This window comes from Cynocephalus volans, chromosome 6 (assembly GCF_027409185.1).
Source record: "Cynocephalus volans isolate mCynVol1 chromosome 6, mCynVol1.pri, whole genome shotgun sequence".
In the NCBI taxonomy this organism is placed as follows: domain Eukaryota; kingdom Metazoa; phylum Chordata; class Mammalia; order Dermoptera; family Cynocephalidae; genus Cynocephalus; species Cynocephalus volans.
In genome coordinates, this window is record NC_084465.1 from 69,158,864 (window position 1) to 69,175,338 (window position 16,475).

General features: G+C 36.1%; 1 protein-coding gene across 8 annotated transcripts in view; it reads left to right on the forward strand.

Moving 5' to 3' along the window:
- The first annotated feature begins 1,503 nt into the window (after positions 1 to 1,503).
- DYNC1I1 (dynein cytoplasmic 1 intermediate chain 1) overlaps positions 1,504 to 16,475 on the forward strand; it is a 278,647-nt gene continuing 263,675 nt past the window's right edge. For 4 of the 8 annotated variants that reach the window (XM_063099025.1, XM_063099027.1, XM_063099029.1 and 1 more), the window contains exons 1-3: positions 1,504 to 1,611; positions 9,373 to 9,487; positions 12,225 to 12,315. In XM_063099025.1, coding sequence (XP_062955095.1) covers positions 1,504 to 1,611; positions 9,373 to 9,487; positions 12,225 to 12,315 — 314 coding nt within the window. Of the gene's footprint in view, positions 1,612 to 9,372; positions 9,488 to 11,054; positions 11,063 to 12,173; positions 12,316 to 16,475 lie in introns of all 8 variants that reach the window. The other 4 variants (XM_063099022.1, XM_063099024.1, XM_063099028.1 and 1 more) reach the window with 2 other exon arrangements.

The following is a 16,475-nucleotide window of genomic DNA, read 5'->3' on the forward strand; positions in this document are numbered from 1 at the left end:
TGTAAAGAGCCCATCACTCAGTAATTAATAAGCCAATATCTCAGAGAATATTCCAGCCACACCACATGTCTCCGAATTTGAGTTATACACTCCTTGAAGGAAAGAATCTAGTTTTCCTTATCCTTGTATCCCTATACCTTACGGAATGCCCAGCACAGATTAAATATTCAGCAAATGTTTGTTGAAAAGTGAAGACAGATTATGAGCATGAGTGGCACAGATTAATTAGTATTGTTGTAATTTCACAAGTCTTTGTCATCGCGCTGAGCAGAAATGCATACGGTAGGAACATGGTATACCTCCTGACTGTGTGTTTGTCTGAACATGTGTCTTAGAGTGACTGCACATTTGTGATTACCTTCTAAGGAAAATGACAGGAAGTTTAAAGATTTTTCTGTATTCTTTGATACTTTTTTAATCTTCCATTTCTCCATCATCTACTTAGGAATACATTAAGCATTTATCATAGTTGCATACAAATAATATGCAAATGAATACTCATGACATTTACGGTTCACTGTTCTTTTTTTTTTTCCTTCTCCTTTATTTTAGGAATTTGGGTCAGAGGCGGTTCTTCATTTCTTAGGGTTTCCATTTTGTTAGTTTCCAGTTGGGAGCACAAAAGAGGCAAATATATAATCATTGGTAATTAGCAAGTGTCTTCCCCAAATTCATTTTATTTGAAAATGTTTCTGACACCAACACCACTAACACTGTCATCACGATTAATATTAAAATTGTTTTGTTTGGATAAATTTCCCCAAGAACTTGCCATGGTGTTATCTCCCATTTCATGTGTTCACAGCACCCTTGGCTTTGAAAAGGGAAAGTGCCAGAACAAGCAATATTACATTCAGTATGCAAATGAAAGTTTAATAGAAATAGGGTTGTACTGGAGATGGAATTAATTGTGGCAGTTCAGGAGGAGTTTTACAGAAAAAGAAGATTAACGTGTTAAGTCTTTAGTGGCTGTCTTCCCTGATGCATATAATGTTAGGCAAAAGGAAATCTTCAAGTGCTTAAACTCAGTGGAGGAATGTTTATTGAGTCCATAGATTTGAGCAGGGCACATCTTTAAGGGTTTATGACAGCCGATTTTCTTTTCTCTGTGTGGAGATGAATTGCTCCATTATCATCCAAATTGAAAGTCATGATGATGATTCCTTTTTGATTCTCTTTTTGTTGTTGTTGTTTATTTCTTAAGAAACTTATACAGCAGATGTGTTGCTTATTCAGAAGTAAGTTGCTATTCTTCTTTAGACCCGATGATAACATTGTATTTCTTGATATATTTATGTATATATAATAAGGGAAGATTTTATATAGCACTAGATAAGATTTAACTTGTTTCTTGGATTCTTTGACATAGGCTAAATAATACGACTTGTTACTGAACAGTCATATTTTCAAGCTGCATTTCCTTTTGAATGATTTTTGCAATGATAATACAGAAAAGTTATTTATATATATTCATTTTTTTTCTTTTTCTACAAGGAAACCAACATGTCCGACAAAAGTGACTTAAAAGCTGAGCTAGAGCGCAAAAAGCAGCGCTTAGCACAGATAAGAGAAGAAAAGAAGCGAAAGGAAGAGGAGAGGAAAAAGAAAGAGGTAAATCCTGGGTGTTGAGGTATTGTTGGGAAAAAGGAAAATCACTTGATCCTGAGGTCCTTGTCCCATAGATAAATAGAAACTTCTAAAAAAACCCTTTTATGATATCTGAATAAAATAAGTTAATATCAACATACTCAGAATAATAAGATTATTGCTATTTACTATGGGCTGGTTAGGCTCTGCCTAAATGGTGAACAGCATTTGGTCTAGGGTTCCCCATACTCCAGATTCACCCCCTACTTGAAGAGAACCCTAAAAGTAGTCTGTGATCTCTGTATTGTTAGAAGTTTCTTAACCTTTCTGTATGTCAGTTTCTTATCCTTAATATGAGAACAATAATATATCTGTTTTGGGGGGGTCATGAGGATTAGGAGAGTTAATCTTGTATAGCATTTAGCGGTACCTAGAACATAGTTAGTACTTAATAAGTGTTAGTTTTAGGAAAAGGCTCTTTAAAAAACTACCAGCAAGAACATTTTAGGAGAAAAATATAAAATAATGCCTGTGAATTTCCATTGTTTCCTAAATGGTATATATTTTTCATGGTAAATAAGAATTCTTGGTTTGTTAAGGAAAAAGCTGTGCTTTCCCCCAGTTGGTGAGAGGGTGGATAGGATAATAAGGGACATGGAATTATTAGATGTTAGAGCTGGAAGAGATTTTAGAGACCTTCCACGCAGGCCTCTCTTTATGTCAACAAATCAGCAAAGTCCCAGAGGTCAAATGTAGCTCTTCTGTCTGCTAGACCCAGAATCCAAGATTTTTGACTTCCAGTTCTATGCCTTGCTTCCATATTGTGTTTTCTTCCACTATCTCAATCCAATAAATAATTTATTTCTCATTCTCCAATTCATCGTGGCAGTGTAGAAATAGCCAGGGTCTTATACAGAAACCAGATGCCAAAGACATTTTGAATAATTTTCTAAGAAGAAAAGTTTGTGTAGTGTGATATGTGTATGTGTAGAGATCAGAGCTGCTTCTCTATGAAGAGTATTTCTTTAAGGAAAAAGAAAATGTGATTTGATGCCTCACAATCAAAGTAAGTGTTGTTTCATACTACAAGGCTGGGAGACCAATGTAACAGATTTATAACAGATTTATAGTAATATATACTATTATTTTCCAACAAAGTAAAAGATAATTGCAGTTGCATTTTAGCCTTCTGCCATCTCACATCTCTCCACACCATTACACTTTGAATCATGTGATAGTTTATTTGTCCTTGACATTGCACATAATGTTTTTTTCCTTGGAGATCTTTGCTGTTATATATGCAGTCTTTGAGAGAAGTAGAGGTGAGAATTGACAAGGAAAGGCTATTCATTTCCATGCAAAGCCAAAGAAAGCATTAAGTTATTATGTTTCCTTTCCCTCAAATGTCAACACTTGCTGTAGTTTTAAAGCACCTGTTATCCTTTTCTAATAACCGGTTTCCTTTTAAACTGACATTCTAATATCCAACTTGAATTTCATAGAATTACCACAAAATGCAATGTGATATAGAAAATTTGGTTCCAAATTATGCTGTCTGCTTCATCTTTTTCATTTTACACATTTTGAGGAAATTACAGGCAAACCAGACTGATCGAAGCAGTCTGTCCCTTCTGCTTCTATAGCAAGCCGTTTTGCCTGGTGGAGATTTACCTCGTTACACAGCAAAAAGAGCCCTGGGAGACTGGGAGTGGCCGTGGGTGGGTAGTGTAGAACACTCAGACTCTAGATGTTCCTGATCTCTGCCCAGTTCTGGAGTAAAAGTCATATAACGTCTTAGTTTCCTCATTTCTACACTGATATGGTGGTTTAAGCTTGTAATAACTGAACCCTGATCCACAGTCACATGGCAATGGAGTCCTAGTCTTTTATTCTCAAAGTTTCTAATTTCTTCCAAATCGGGGCCAGATTTTGGGATCGAATGGTCTTTGTCATCTTCAAGTTCTGTCCTGGCTTGAAATACTTTCCCTCCACAACTGTGCTGACTTGGTTTGTTCTGGGCAGCCAGTGCTGTGAGACACCAAGCACCATGGTTAGGCACAGAGGCTTGTGAGTGAAACGTGGCTGGGAAATGTGGCTCTGCCCTTCACAGAATGGCCTTGAGTGAGTTTAGGACCTCTGTGAACCTGCTTCCTCTTCTGTAAAATGGAGAAAAGAGTGGTGGCTTCCTCATGGAGTTCTGTGAGGATTCAAGAAGATACCGCAGAGCAGTGAAGGACATGGAGGAACTGGTCAGTAAGAAAGTGTTCTCGTTCTGCTTCTGAGATTAGCTATCGGTGTCGGCAAATGGGGCCCCATCGAAGGGCTGCATATGTTTGTCATGATCACTGCTGGTGAGGCCATTTTTCAAAAATGCCGCATTATTGGAAGATTTTATAATCCCTAGTTTCATTGGATTATAGCATTATGTAGTTGAAAGAAACCTGGAAGCAATCTTCTAATCCCTCTTTTTCAAATTCGGAAACTGGACCCCGAGGTCTAAGCCTCAAAGGTAGCCCCCCTTTACTCTCCAGTCTCACGAAGCACCCCCTCCTCCAGCCAGTTGTCCAAAGCAGGATCCTGGGGACATTCCTGTACCTGCCCCTTCCCCAATTTGCAATGACTATCAGGTCCTGGCTAGGTGTACTTCTCCCCCATTTCTTTTCTCCCTGAAATCCACATTCCCGCCCGATTCAACTCCTTGCATATCCTCTCACAGACCACGCTTTCTCTTGACAGGGAGTTTGTGATGTTCTCTTCCCTCCGCTGTCCTCCTACTTCTCTGTTGTCCTCCTACTTCTTTGTCACTGTCCTCCTACTTCTCTGTTGTCCTTCACCTGGCTGTTAACTGCATGGCTTCAGTTCTCATCTCAAATATCACTTCCTGCAGAAAACCACCTCCGATACCTTTCTCCTCCCGTAACTAGGTTAGTTTTGCATCCTACCCTTGACCTTATCAAACATTTAGTGCAGAGCTTTACACGTGTATTTGCCTCTTCACTTGACATTGTCTCCTAATAGATTGCAAGCTTTCGAGGGCAGGGCTGTGTGTTTTTTATCATTAACTCAATGTCTAACTCAGATTTTGCCACATAGTAGGCCTTCAAGAAAGGATTCTAAAATGAATGATGAGTGAATAAATGAACACGTAAGCTAGTTAGGGCAGGTCTGAGATGCTGGTTCCAGACATTCTTTCCAAGCATCTGGAATTCTATTCTGCAAATTCTTTAGAAACTTCTGATCCTGAGTTTACAGAATGCTGTAGACAACTGGCCACTGTCATTGACTCCTAAGTTTAAGATTTTCTAGTTTTTGTGTTGTTTACAGGGGGTTAGTAATAGCTTTAAGCTTATAGGTTTGATTTTTATAAACCTTCTTTAGGTTTATATTTTTTAAAAAACCCAGCAAGTAAATTTAGAATTAAAAAGAAACAAAATACTCTTTAATGCTAAACTGAGTGATTTTTTTGCTCTGATTCTGAAAACTGGTGTAACTTAGGACCACCCAGGTTCATTATCTCCACAGAATCCAGAAAACTATGTACATGTTGTATAAAATTACCGTTCTCCGCCCTTTTGGATGTCAACTGCTTTCTTGGCTGTGGTACTGTAGATGAAATCTGATTTCAAAGTAAATATAATGGCGACAATTGAAGATTCAGGCCCAATTTCAGGAAACATTGGTTTTTATGCAATTAAATGAGGTGAATTTAATGGGGACCACCCTGAAGTTTCATTCTATCCTTGGCCTTCTGCCGAATTGCTGGAAGGTAAGATGGGAAGGGGTTTCCTGGCCTGTCCTCACTTGTTCCTCTAAGAAATGTGGAACTGTCTTTGGAAAAGTTATTGACAATTCTCAGTTGACAAATTTTCTTTCTTTGATTATCCTTTCTGGGTCTCAGCTGTTATTACTCCTCATAAACAGAAATATCACTTGCTGGGAAAAGGTACCCTGCAAATTTTTAATTTTTTTAAATGTTCTGGTAGCTTTCTATTTTTAAATAGTTTAAGACTTGACAGAAGAGTTTCAAGAATATAAACATATAAAATGGTATTTATACCTATATACCTTTCACCAAGATTTTCCAGTTGTTAACAGGAGGGGCAAATAGAAAATTAATGGCTCATAGCAAAATTCCTTTGCTATGTCTTGTTTATTCTCTGCTATATTCATGGTAATCACGTTTCATGCCTACCACTCCATCAAAACTGTTCTTGGCTGAGGTCATCTATTACTGCTGTCATTCCAAATCCGATGGTCAAGTATCCATCCTCTTCTTGTTCAATCTCTCAGTAGCATTTGACACAGTTGGTTCCTCCATGCCTGGAACATTTTCTTCACCTAGCTTCTAGGACGAGCCCTGGATTCCCTCTGACCTCACTTAGCATTTCGTCTCAGGGCCCTTTGCTCACACCTGCTCCTCTTCCCAACCTTTAAATATCGGAGTGTCCCAGGCTCTCTCCTTGCCCTTCCTCTCTTCTTTTATTTCCCAAGGAACCCATCCAATCTATTGTCTCTAAAATCTTCTACATGTATAAGACTCTGACATTATACTGCCACTTCCTACCTCTTCCCTGTGCTCTAGACTCAGCACCAGACTGAGTCTGCAACATCTCCTATTGATGTCCTCTAGGCATCTCGGAGTTTACATGGACAAACAGACCTCTTGGCTCTCTCTCCCCACCATGCCAACCTCTCTTTCCATTTCAGTAAATGGCTCCATCACACATCCATCCATTCAGTAATTAAGCCAGATAGTCAGGGGTCTCCTTCCTATCTGATCCATGAGCAAGTCCTCTCAGTGCTAGTGTCCAGACCCTGCCCACTTCTCAACGTTACTTCTCATTCAAGCCACTACTATCTCTCTTACCTGTACCATGGCAAATAATTCCTTATCTAGTCTCCCTGGGTCCAGTCTTGTTCTGCTATTGCCTATTGATTATCCTTTTAGAAAAGCTAGAGAATTTTAATTACTAGTGTGATACAATCACTCCCTGTTGAGTTATTATAACATAGTAGAATTCTGTAACATTTACAAGGGAAAAATCAAAAGTTTCATGAGTAGGGCACTTGGTGTAGCTGTCTTGGATGAAGGAACAATTTGTTTCATTTAAGGTGGTTACTTGTTAAAAGGTAGTAACTGCCTTTATTTCTAATAAGCCCCAGTTACTTAATTTCACATTTTTGATGGTCAACTTTGAGTGTTAATAGTATCCCTAAGCTTCTGTTATATCTAGATGGACATTTGTTCTTACTGATATATGCTATTATATTGCCTGTTCCCTTAGTAATTAAAAAAGGCAGAAGCAGAGAATGAGTTGCGGAGGCACCTTGTATTGTGGAAGTGAAATTTTGGTGATGGAATTCAGGTGCACTATTTTTGCACAAAGTATGATTACACATGTTGATATGTGATTTACCCTTTAATATGTCTCTCTTTAAAAAAAAAATTTGGGGGGGGGACTGGCTGGTATGGGGATCTGAACCCTTGACCTTGGTGTTATAACACCATGCTCTAACCAACTGAGTTAACTGGCCAGCCCTTTAGTATGTCTCTTGAATGTTTACTGGTTAATGTTAGAATAAATCTCAAAAAACAAAACCAAAAACAGATCCTGTGCCTTTCTGCATAGGACATATATGACAGAAAGTTTTGGGTAATATGCCCTAAGTTTATTCAAAAGGAAAAGATTAGGCAGCTCTTTTTCTACTTATATAAGCTTCATCAGGGCTTCTCAGTTTCATTTCCTCTGGCATTCTTATTTTTCAATAATTTTTTGTCAAAAGAATGTGAGAAAGTTAAAGATTTTTTTGTTGCTACAATGTAGAAGTGGCTTTGTTGTGAGGACTGGGTCACTACACGTCTAGATTACTTTATTCCAACAGTGGTGGTGTAAAGGGGCTTCCTGAATGGGGGTACACTTGGTGGAAATTGGCCTAAATTATGTATAATTCTAAGATTCTATAACTCTTACAAAGTAACAATTGCCAAAGACAGATACTAATCCACTCATTCAACACATTTTTTATTGAGCATCTACTGTGTACCAGGCACTGATCTAGGTGTGAACATATTGTGGTAAGCAAATAATCATGTATCTGCTCCCAGTAAAAGTGACAGTTCAGTTATGGCTTAACTCTTCACTGTAATACCATACTGTTCCACATTGGATTCCTAAGACAAATTTTGCTTATCTTAGTATTTTCTTTTGCATTTCAGTAACTGTTGTGGTAATTCCCTTTTCCTTCATTTCTCTTTTGCATCCATCCTTCTTTAAACTTTATAAGTGAATGTAGATATAGATCCTCACTCCACAGCATCCTTTTGCTCATCTTAGTTCTGTCTTTGCCTGTCTTGTATGCGTAAACTTTGGAACTTGCTTCAGTAGTTTAAGTGTTAAAGTTGGAAAAGAATGTGAACTTTGATATCTTCACTGATAGAGATTCAACTGCCATTTCAGAATTTTGTGCTACATGCGAGTGCCTGAAATACTCTGGAACTCTCATTAGCCCTTATTGGCCTCCAAAATGGTAGTTTTCCCTGAAATGACAGATAGACTTCAAAAGTGTGAGTACATTTGAAGCCTAAGGTGAATAGTAAATGTGTTGAGCACAGTACCATGTTCAAAGAGGCACTTATAATCAGTGTTTAGGTTACTGTCTGAAAGTAAGTCAAAAGTTGCATGAACTCTTTCTGCTTTTAATGCCACAATATAAATTATGCTTCTCTGCTGTGAAATGTACTCTGCATGCCTGAAGGAGGTAATGTACTTGTTAGGGTGCACAATAGGCCCCTGGGGAAGAAGGTATGTCTGATTACTGGATAATTTGTTTTTGAGAAGCTTTGTGACAGTTTCACTTCTGTAAGCTCACAAAGCATGGTTGTGACCTCTACGTAACAGGTATGATGTTATGCTTCAGATGCAGGGCAGATACCTTGTCTTAAGTAATAACTGTGTTATGAAAGAGAGAAGAGCCCTGGAATTTTTAAGTTTCCCCCAGAATTCCACTACTGATTTTAACCTGCATTTTAATTTGTCACTATCCTGTAGAAACACAAACTTGGCAAAGGATCTGACTTTAAGAGGCTCACACATAATATGCTTTTTAGACAAAATTTGTGAATGTAACTTCTAAATGATTTTTTGGTACTGTTTTTCTACACTGTAATTTTCTTCAAGTGAGTATGTATAAAGGAATCCTATAAAAATCATAATCAAGTAACAAGATGTATCGATATTGTTCACCTGCCCTAATACGGATTTTAACCCAGTTTATTTTAAACCATAATAAACATCCTACTGATACAAATAGTGTTTTACAGTTATAGATTTCCATAAATGATTTTACTTTTCAGCCAGATACCAACAATTCCTTGTTTGCACAATCTCAAACAAGGGGCATGAATACTACAAACACAACCTCATCAAGAACTCATGTCCCAGCAGGGGCAGGGAGGCCTAAACAAGCAGACAGAATTTTTTAATAAATGCATCTCCCTAGCCTTGATAGTTTCATCCAAAACTGGGTGAGAGAAACTTTCATACCATGTGTTAGAGGCAGGAAAAAGCCTTCCACGAAGAGAGAAAGTATTGAATCAGTAATTATTAAATGGAGCTGTTACAGTGTTGTTTAAAATCCTTTATATATATGTATATATATGATTATGTCTATTTAGGGCTTTTATCTTGTCTTCACTGCCATGCATTCACCATTTTTAGTTTCAGCCAGGAAAAGCATACATTTAGTTTTGTATTAACTTTTCTTTCTGACACCTACATTTTTTAGGCTGATATGCAGCAGAAGAAAGAGCCCGTTCAGGACGACTCCGATCTTGATCGCAAACGTCGAGAGACAGAGGCTTTGTTGCAGAGCATTGGTATATCACCCGAGCCCCCTCTAGGTACTTAAGAGTGCTTTGTTACTATTCTTCAAATTTGACTTGCGTGGGATATACCATGTCCAGCATTGACTATTCTTTTTAAGTCTTCAGCTTTATTATTTTTTATTTTAAAAGAAATTCTGTGGCTTATGGTTCAGGTTGCATGTATTTTTGGAACTGAGGGGGCTGGAAGAGATGGGAGGAAAGGTTGTAAAGTTGTTAGCAATTTGTGCTTATTGACTAATAACTTTCTCCACTGTGTTACTAGGAGATTTTATACTTGCTCAATGAGTTGCCATTTGGTAAATAGAAGTAATTCTGGAATTTTCTATTAAATTGTTCGTTATTTCCATTGCCAAATCCCAACCTCTCTTTGCCAATCTTAAGTACCGTAAATGTGGTTATGAGTTTCATAACCACTACAGGCATAGAGTTATTCCATGATAAAAATACAATGCTAAGTGGGAAATTTGAAGGAAAATTTTAAATGGTGGCAGATTAGCTGCTAATTAACAAGTTTAAATTTATTTGACTCTATTGTGTATCTTGATTTCACTGCTAATTAGCATTTTTGCTGCAACATCCCTCCTCCAACTCATTCATTCCTACTTGATTGTACATGACCTTATTTTATCATTAAGGATTGGATATTGAACTATTTGTTTTGTTTTTGCTGATGGTAACATGTACATATTGTGTTTATTCTGTCACTACCTCTCTGTTGCTCATGTGATAGTTTTACTTTTCTTTTATCCTTTTCTTTTCCATACATTTAAGAGTAATCCTAAGGTATCTGTAAAACTACATGATATCCAATACAGTAAAAAAAAGAAAAAAAAACACCCAAAAAACTTTAAAAATAGTACACATAAATAAATACAGTATCAGTTCTCCTGTTTAAATTGTTTGTTTTCCTTTAATTACATCATTGGCTTTTATATTAAAATAAATTTTTATTTATTTCCATAGTTACTTAAACTAAGAATAAAAATTATCCCATGTACAGCAAAATGATGAATGTTTATATCAATATAAATAAGAAAAGGGACATATATAATAAATATTCTGATATATTATCATAAGCCTACAAATTAAGTATTGCTGGATATAATTTCATACATACACACAAAACTAAAACACCATTAAAAAGTATTTTATGTAAAATCATGTCTAACAATATTAAGCTCCAATAAAATTAGATTATTTTGTTTAACTTCTTTATGTTGGGGAAAATGTAAACTATGGGATATTTGACTGATGAACCTTCTTTGAGGAGCTGACAAATTTATTTTGTACTTGGATGACATGTGATATGAACTAGACACATTGAAACCAATTATATTTGTGCCTCAAAATAACCTTTGAAGTTCTGTTACAGTGTGAACACTGGTTAAACACAGTAGTACTATGTCCTATTCTCCCATACCCTTCTTAAAACCAGTAATTAAACTTTAATAACAAAATAGTTAAATATCCCTACACTGTGACCAACTTCTGAACTATCTCTGCATCTCTGCCAAGGGGCCCTAGCCAGGGTGGACCCCATTTTCATTTTTCATTCATCTGTCTGACTAACCCTGTGACTTAGCGCAGCAGGTAATCAGTGAATTAACTGTGGAACCACATGAAAATTCCTAGCTTCTTGACAGATCTGCCATTGTGTTACAGGATTTGGACAAAATAGTTAAGCCTTTTACCCTATTAAATAAATAAAAGGAAATTGCACATGATTGAAACCAAATGGGAATCTGCACTTAAGTATTGATGTTTCTTTCTGCCCATATGGCTTCTTTGGCATGTGTGATACTGAGAACCCGTTGAATTGTCTGGCCTGGAGCCATCTTGGCTATTTGGCGCAGCTTCTATCTGAAGGACATTTGGCTCGTATCTGAAGGATAGAAAAAAAAAATACGTTTTCATTTCCTTTAGCTTTTTTCTTTTATTATCCTTGCTCTCAGATTTTCAGCTTGTGCTGACCTTGATCTTTGAACTTGTTTCTCCTGTCTTCGGAGTGGCAGTTCACTTCTGTGCACATGGCAGTGTTTTCTAGAGCTGCCGGAGGCAAAGGAAAGTAAGTCTCAAACACAGTAAACAGTAAACAGGGATGAAACTATTAATTAAATGTAAAAATAAAGCAGCCTGGAATTTTCCTTTGTTTTGAAAGAGATTTCTAAATTACTAGGTTCAGTGTTTACCCTTTCTCTATCTGTCATTAGTCTCTCATAGCAAATGCAGTTCATATTTTACAGACAATACATTTCCCTCCAAATGCAGACATGTGAGAGACTTTGATGACTCTCCTTAACCATTTAAAATCATTCAGAATCACTTATTTCATAATATTTTAAAGTTTTATAGACACTCCACTGTATTTTTAATAGATCACATCTATACTAACAAAGTGATGTGAAGAATTGAAATTATCTGGATAGTTCATTCTATAGAGATATTTGACTTGAATTATCTGGATAGCTACTTTGATTCTCCATTTTACTTTGTTAAGGTGGACATGGCCTCAGAATCCCTAAATTAATTCTGTCTAAATTCATTTCAAATTTTAATTTCCAAAAATATGAAAAATTCACTTGACTTTCTTCCTTTTCTTTCCTTTTTTTTCCCCCCTTATCCCATCTCATCTCTCCTGGCCATACAATCACTTTAATTTGGGCTCATTTGTTTTGATTTGTCTGACACTGCTCTTCACCAGTGCAGCCGCTGCATTTTTTAACATGGGATACCTGTTATTTTCATTATTTAGTCCCAACCCCTATGTCTCCCTCTTCGAAATCAGTGAGCACTCCCAGTGAAGCTGGAAGCCAAGACTCAGGCGATCTGGGGCCATTAACAAGGTAAGAATTATCCTTTTAAAAGGCCAGGGTGGGATATCAGTAATACAAAACAAACAAAGAAACAAACAAAAACCTTAAAACACTGTTAAATGTGCATGCATCTGCTGTACACCCAGTCATTTATGTTTAAATTTATGGTGGCTTGCTATTTTTAGCAGCATAGCAATGATTTTGAACACGAGAAATGATAAGCTTATATACCGTTCTTCCCTGAGTGAGGTAATTTAGCACCATGTGTCTTACTTAACAAATCCAAACATATCCATTAGCTTAGGGCTAAGAAAAGCAGAGAGGAATCAAAGATATATCTAGCTTCTCATTATTTTACTTTGGTTTTGGTTTCCATGAGAATCTTTGTGAATAGAACACTGAGATGTTCTAACCCTGAATTTAATTTTTCAAGAGTCTTATTTGCTTCACAGAGTTGAATAATTTGAGAACTCAGACCCCAAAGTGTTATTATTATTATTATTATTATTATTATTAGGGTTGGCTGCTTCTGTTTGGTGAGTCAGTTGCCAAATTTTTATCACACTGTGTATACTCACAGATTATATACAACTTCTGAAAGTGGATATAAACATTCTCTAATTTGACCATTGAGGATGTATCCAAAAGGTAGAGATGTGAAAAAAGGAAAGAAGTTTTATTAATATGGATGGAGTTGCAGTAACTCTCTTAATCCTGTTGTCTTCACCAGGATTTGCATATGCAGGTGCCCACAGGCAGGTGTCATAACGAGTGTGGGGTGGGGGCCTGTGGCAACCGGTTAGCAAGCCATTTTTACAGGCCAGGTGGCCTCCTTACAGCCCAAGCTGGTTGAGCTCATGTGGGAACATGGACCCAACTTTACCACATCTTCCAGTTTTTCACAACAAGTTAGATGTCCACGTATTAATGCAACAATCCCCTAAATGTTAAATGTTAATGACTTTTGTTAAAAGCAGTTATGAGCCAGATTTGGCCTGTGGGTTGGCAATTTGTGCTTTAAATCTTAATTTTTTTAGAAAAATCATAAAATACTTCAATCAAGCTTCAAATAAAAGAAGACAATCATCCATAGCACTGCTGTTCTAATGAATCAGCCTTTTGGCCTGTGTGTGTGCATTTCAATTCTTTCTACCTGTGTACATTTCTTGGCACCGTATGCATTATTGGGGAAGAGGTATAAAGTTTTGCATTTTTCTTTTTTTACCTAATGCTTTGTTGTAAGCATTTTCTTCTGAAAGTACACTCTTTCTATACAAGCGTAGGCAATTTGATAGACAAAAATACAGACATGAGGGTAGACTAGTATTGGCCTGAGCTGTTGACTTTCTTTGCTTTTTGAAGCCAACATATAAAACTGGAATTATCTCGCCTGTATCTGCCTCTTGGTGTGCTTCAGACTTCAGTATTTTGTTTTGATAGGGCCTTTCAAAAGCAGTGGACACTGCTTTCAATTTGAGAAAAATAAAAGTAGAGCTTTTTGTGGGCACAAAGCTGGTTTATGTTAGCAAATCGCCTTTGATTTGGGGCAGAACATGTCTTCTGTCATCTGCTTTGAGCACTTCAAATGGTCTTTGAGGGGAAAAAGTAATAATAACACAGTTGCATAAGATCTAACATTTATTCAAGAGCTGGCACAATATGATCACATTCCTTAGGAGGTCCACTAGCCTGTCATTAAGTTAATATATTTGACTGTTTCTATACAGTGATGGTGTTGTGTCATTGCTGGTTAGCTTCAAGGTTTGCAGTTGGGCAGCATTAAATTCTATAACTGACTTCACAGTTGATGAGCCCTTTTGAAAACTTTCTGGAGAAAGCTGACCTATGCCATTAGTACTCTGGAGACAGCAGCAATTATTTCTTCTCAAAGAACATCACTCTTCATTTCTTTCCCTCTCTTATGTGATGTTTTTCTTTTTAACTTAGCAAATCACTTTAGAAGAGCTACAGCCTACTCCCACCCCACACAAACTTCAAATACCTTCAGTTCTTTATAAGAAAGTCTGGCAAGAGTGGATAACTAGAAGTCAATGACTAAATCCCTTGCTAAGTGCAGATTTCATAGAAATGCAAGTTTGATATTAAAAAATGAGAGTTTTCAGAAAGATTGAGCACGAAAGTTTGCTTGAAGAGAACACACAAGGAATAGCTTAGTAAATCCTGCCCTTATTTTGAACTTAGGAAAATTCCACACAATTTTGTGTTTTTGCTTTAGTAAAATAGATATGAGAGTTAAATGGCAGAAGAATGTTATATTTCAGTTTTTAAAATTCCACTTGGAATATCTTTTTATATAAAGGAAATATCTTTGAAAACAATTACTATTAACTTTAACACTTCATAAAACATGAGGCTGGGAACAGAGCTTGGTAATTCCTAAGAGTATAACTCTGTAGTCATAAATTTGTGCAGAATTTGGACTCTTTGAAAAATGGAAAAATCTTCTGGAAGATAATTTAGGAATCAAATTAACACATCTGGTCATACCCAAAGATGCCCATAAATTCTGTCATTCATTTGTCAAAATTTCACACCAAAGCTAAAATTTTCTTTAGACAGCCAAATCTGGTGAACATTTCTTATAATCCCTGTAACTGGTTAATCTGAAAACTGGCATGCTCCATGTACCCAATTGCAGAGGTTAAAACAGTGCTTTAAAAAAAAGGTAGAACAAAATTTTTAAAAAAAATTTTAAGAGCAGTTGGGTAAATTTTTTTAAATGAGTAAGTAGAGAGTAGATATATATAATGATTTTTCAATTTTACTAGTATAATTTAATTAAAATAATTTAAAGAATCATAATTTGTTTTGTAGTTTCTACTTTTGTTGTTATATAGCCCACTTCTCATTTACAATTTATATTTGTGATATTCTTTCTCTTGATTAGTTTTGGTAGAATCAATTAATCATTGCTCAGTTAATCATATTGGACAAACAACAAGCTTTTAGATCTTAAAAGAAACTCCCAATTTTACTATTAAAACATTTGAAAGGCTAGTTTTACTTAAACACTTAAATGAAAAAAAAAATTAGTATACTGTACACAAGTAGAATCCAACACAATATTTAGAGGATACTATGCTATGATTAATTAGTATTGACTTTAAAATGTAGGGATATTTTAGTATAGGAAAATGTGTTACCATAATTTAGCATATAAAAAGGTCAAAGAGAGAAAATAATCATTGCAATATGTACTTGATGATACCTGAGAAATTTAAATACTTATTTCAATATTTTAAAACTTAGTAAAGTAAGAATAGAAATATTTTCTCAATGTGATAAAGATTATTAATCTGAAACCAACAGCCTGTATCTTTTATGCACTAGTGAAGCATAGCCCTTTATAGCCCTTGAAGAATGGCTTTTGTTTACTTGAACACGTCTCTCTTCCTTAGCAAGTGATGAATTCCTTGAGAGTAGGGACTAAGTGATATTTGAGGTTGTATCCATATAGTGGGTGCCTGATAAATGTTTGTTGGATGAACTATCAACCTAATTTTTACTGATGAGGAGGCTAAGGCACAGAGAGCATCAGTAATTTTATCAGGTTCACACAAAGCATAGCTATAGTGCTAGGTTTTAATGTAGGCAGGTTAATTCAAATTTCTACAATCTATACCTCTACCTTACATTATATCTAACAATTGATATAAGAGATACAGGACCTGCCCCATAAGGTTATTGTGAGGATTAAGCAAATTGATGTCTGTAAAGCATTTAGAAAGGAGTCTAGCATATAGTAAGTATATATGAGTTTTAGCTATTATTGTTATTATCATTATTAGTTTTATTAGTCTTTTTATAGTTTGATTTAGTCATTTTTCTAGGGGGAAGAGATCTTTTTAGATTCTCTCATAGAACATGTTGGTATCATTTTCAAATTTGATAAGCATGACTATATCTTTATCCAAGTAATTATGTTAAAATGTTGAACATGACAAGGCCAAGGACAAATTGTAGTCTATGCCCAACCCTTAGTCACTAACCTGTGGATACCAATCAGAAATGAATCTATCTACATGATAATCATTCAGCCCACATTTATTCTTCTCGTTCCCATGGATGGCTCACAAGGGACTTTGCACTAGGACTCTTCTTGTATTTAGTTGTGAACCCTCGGGGTTTTCAGTAACAAAAGTAAGCTAGAGGCTGCACTGGCCTGCAGA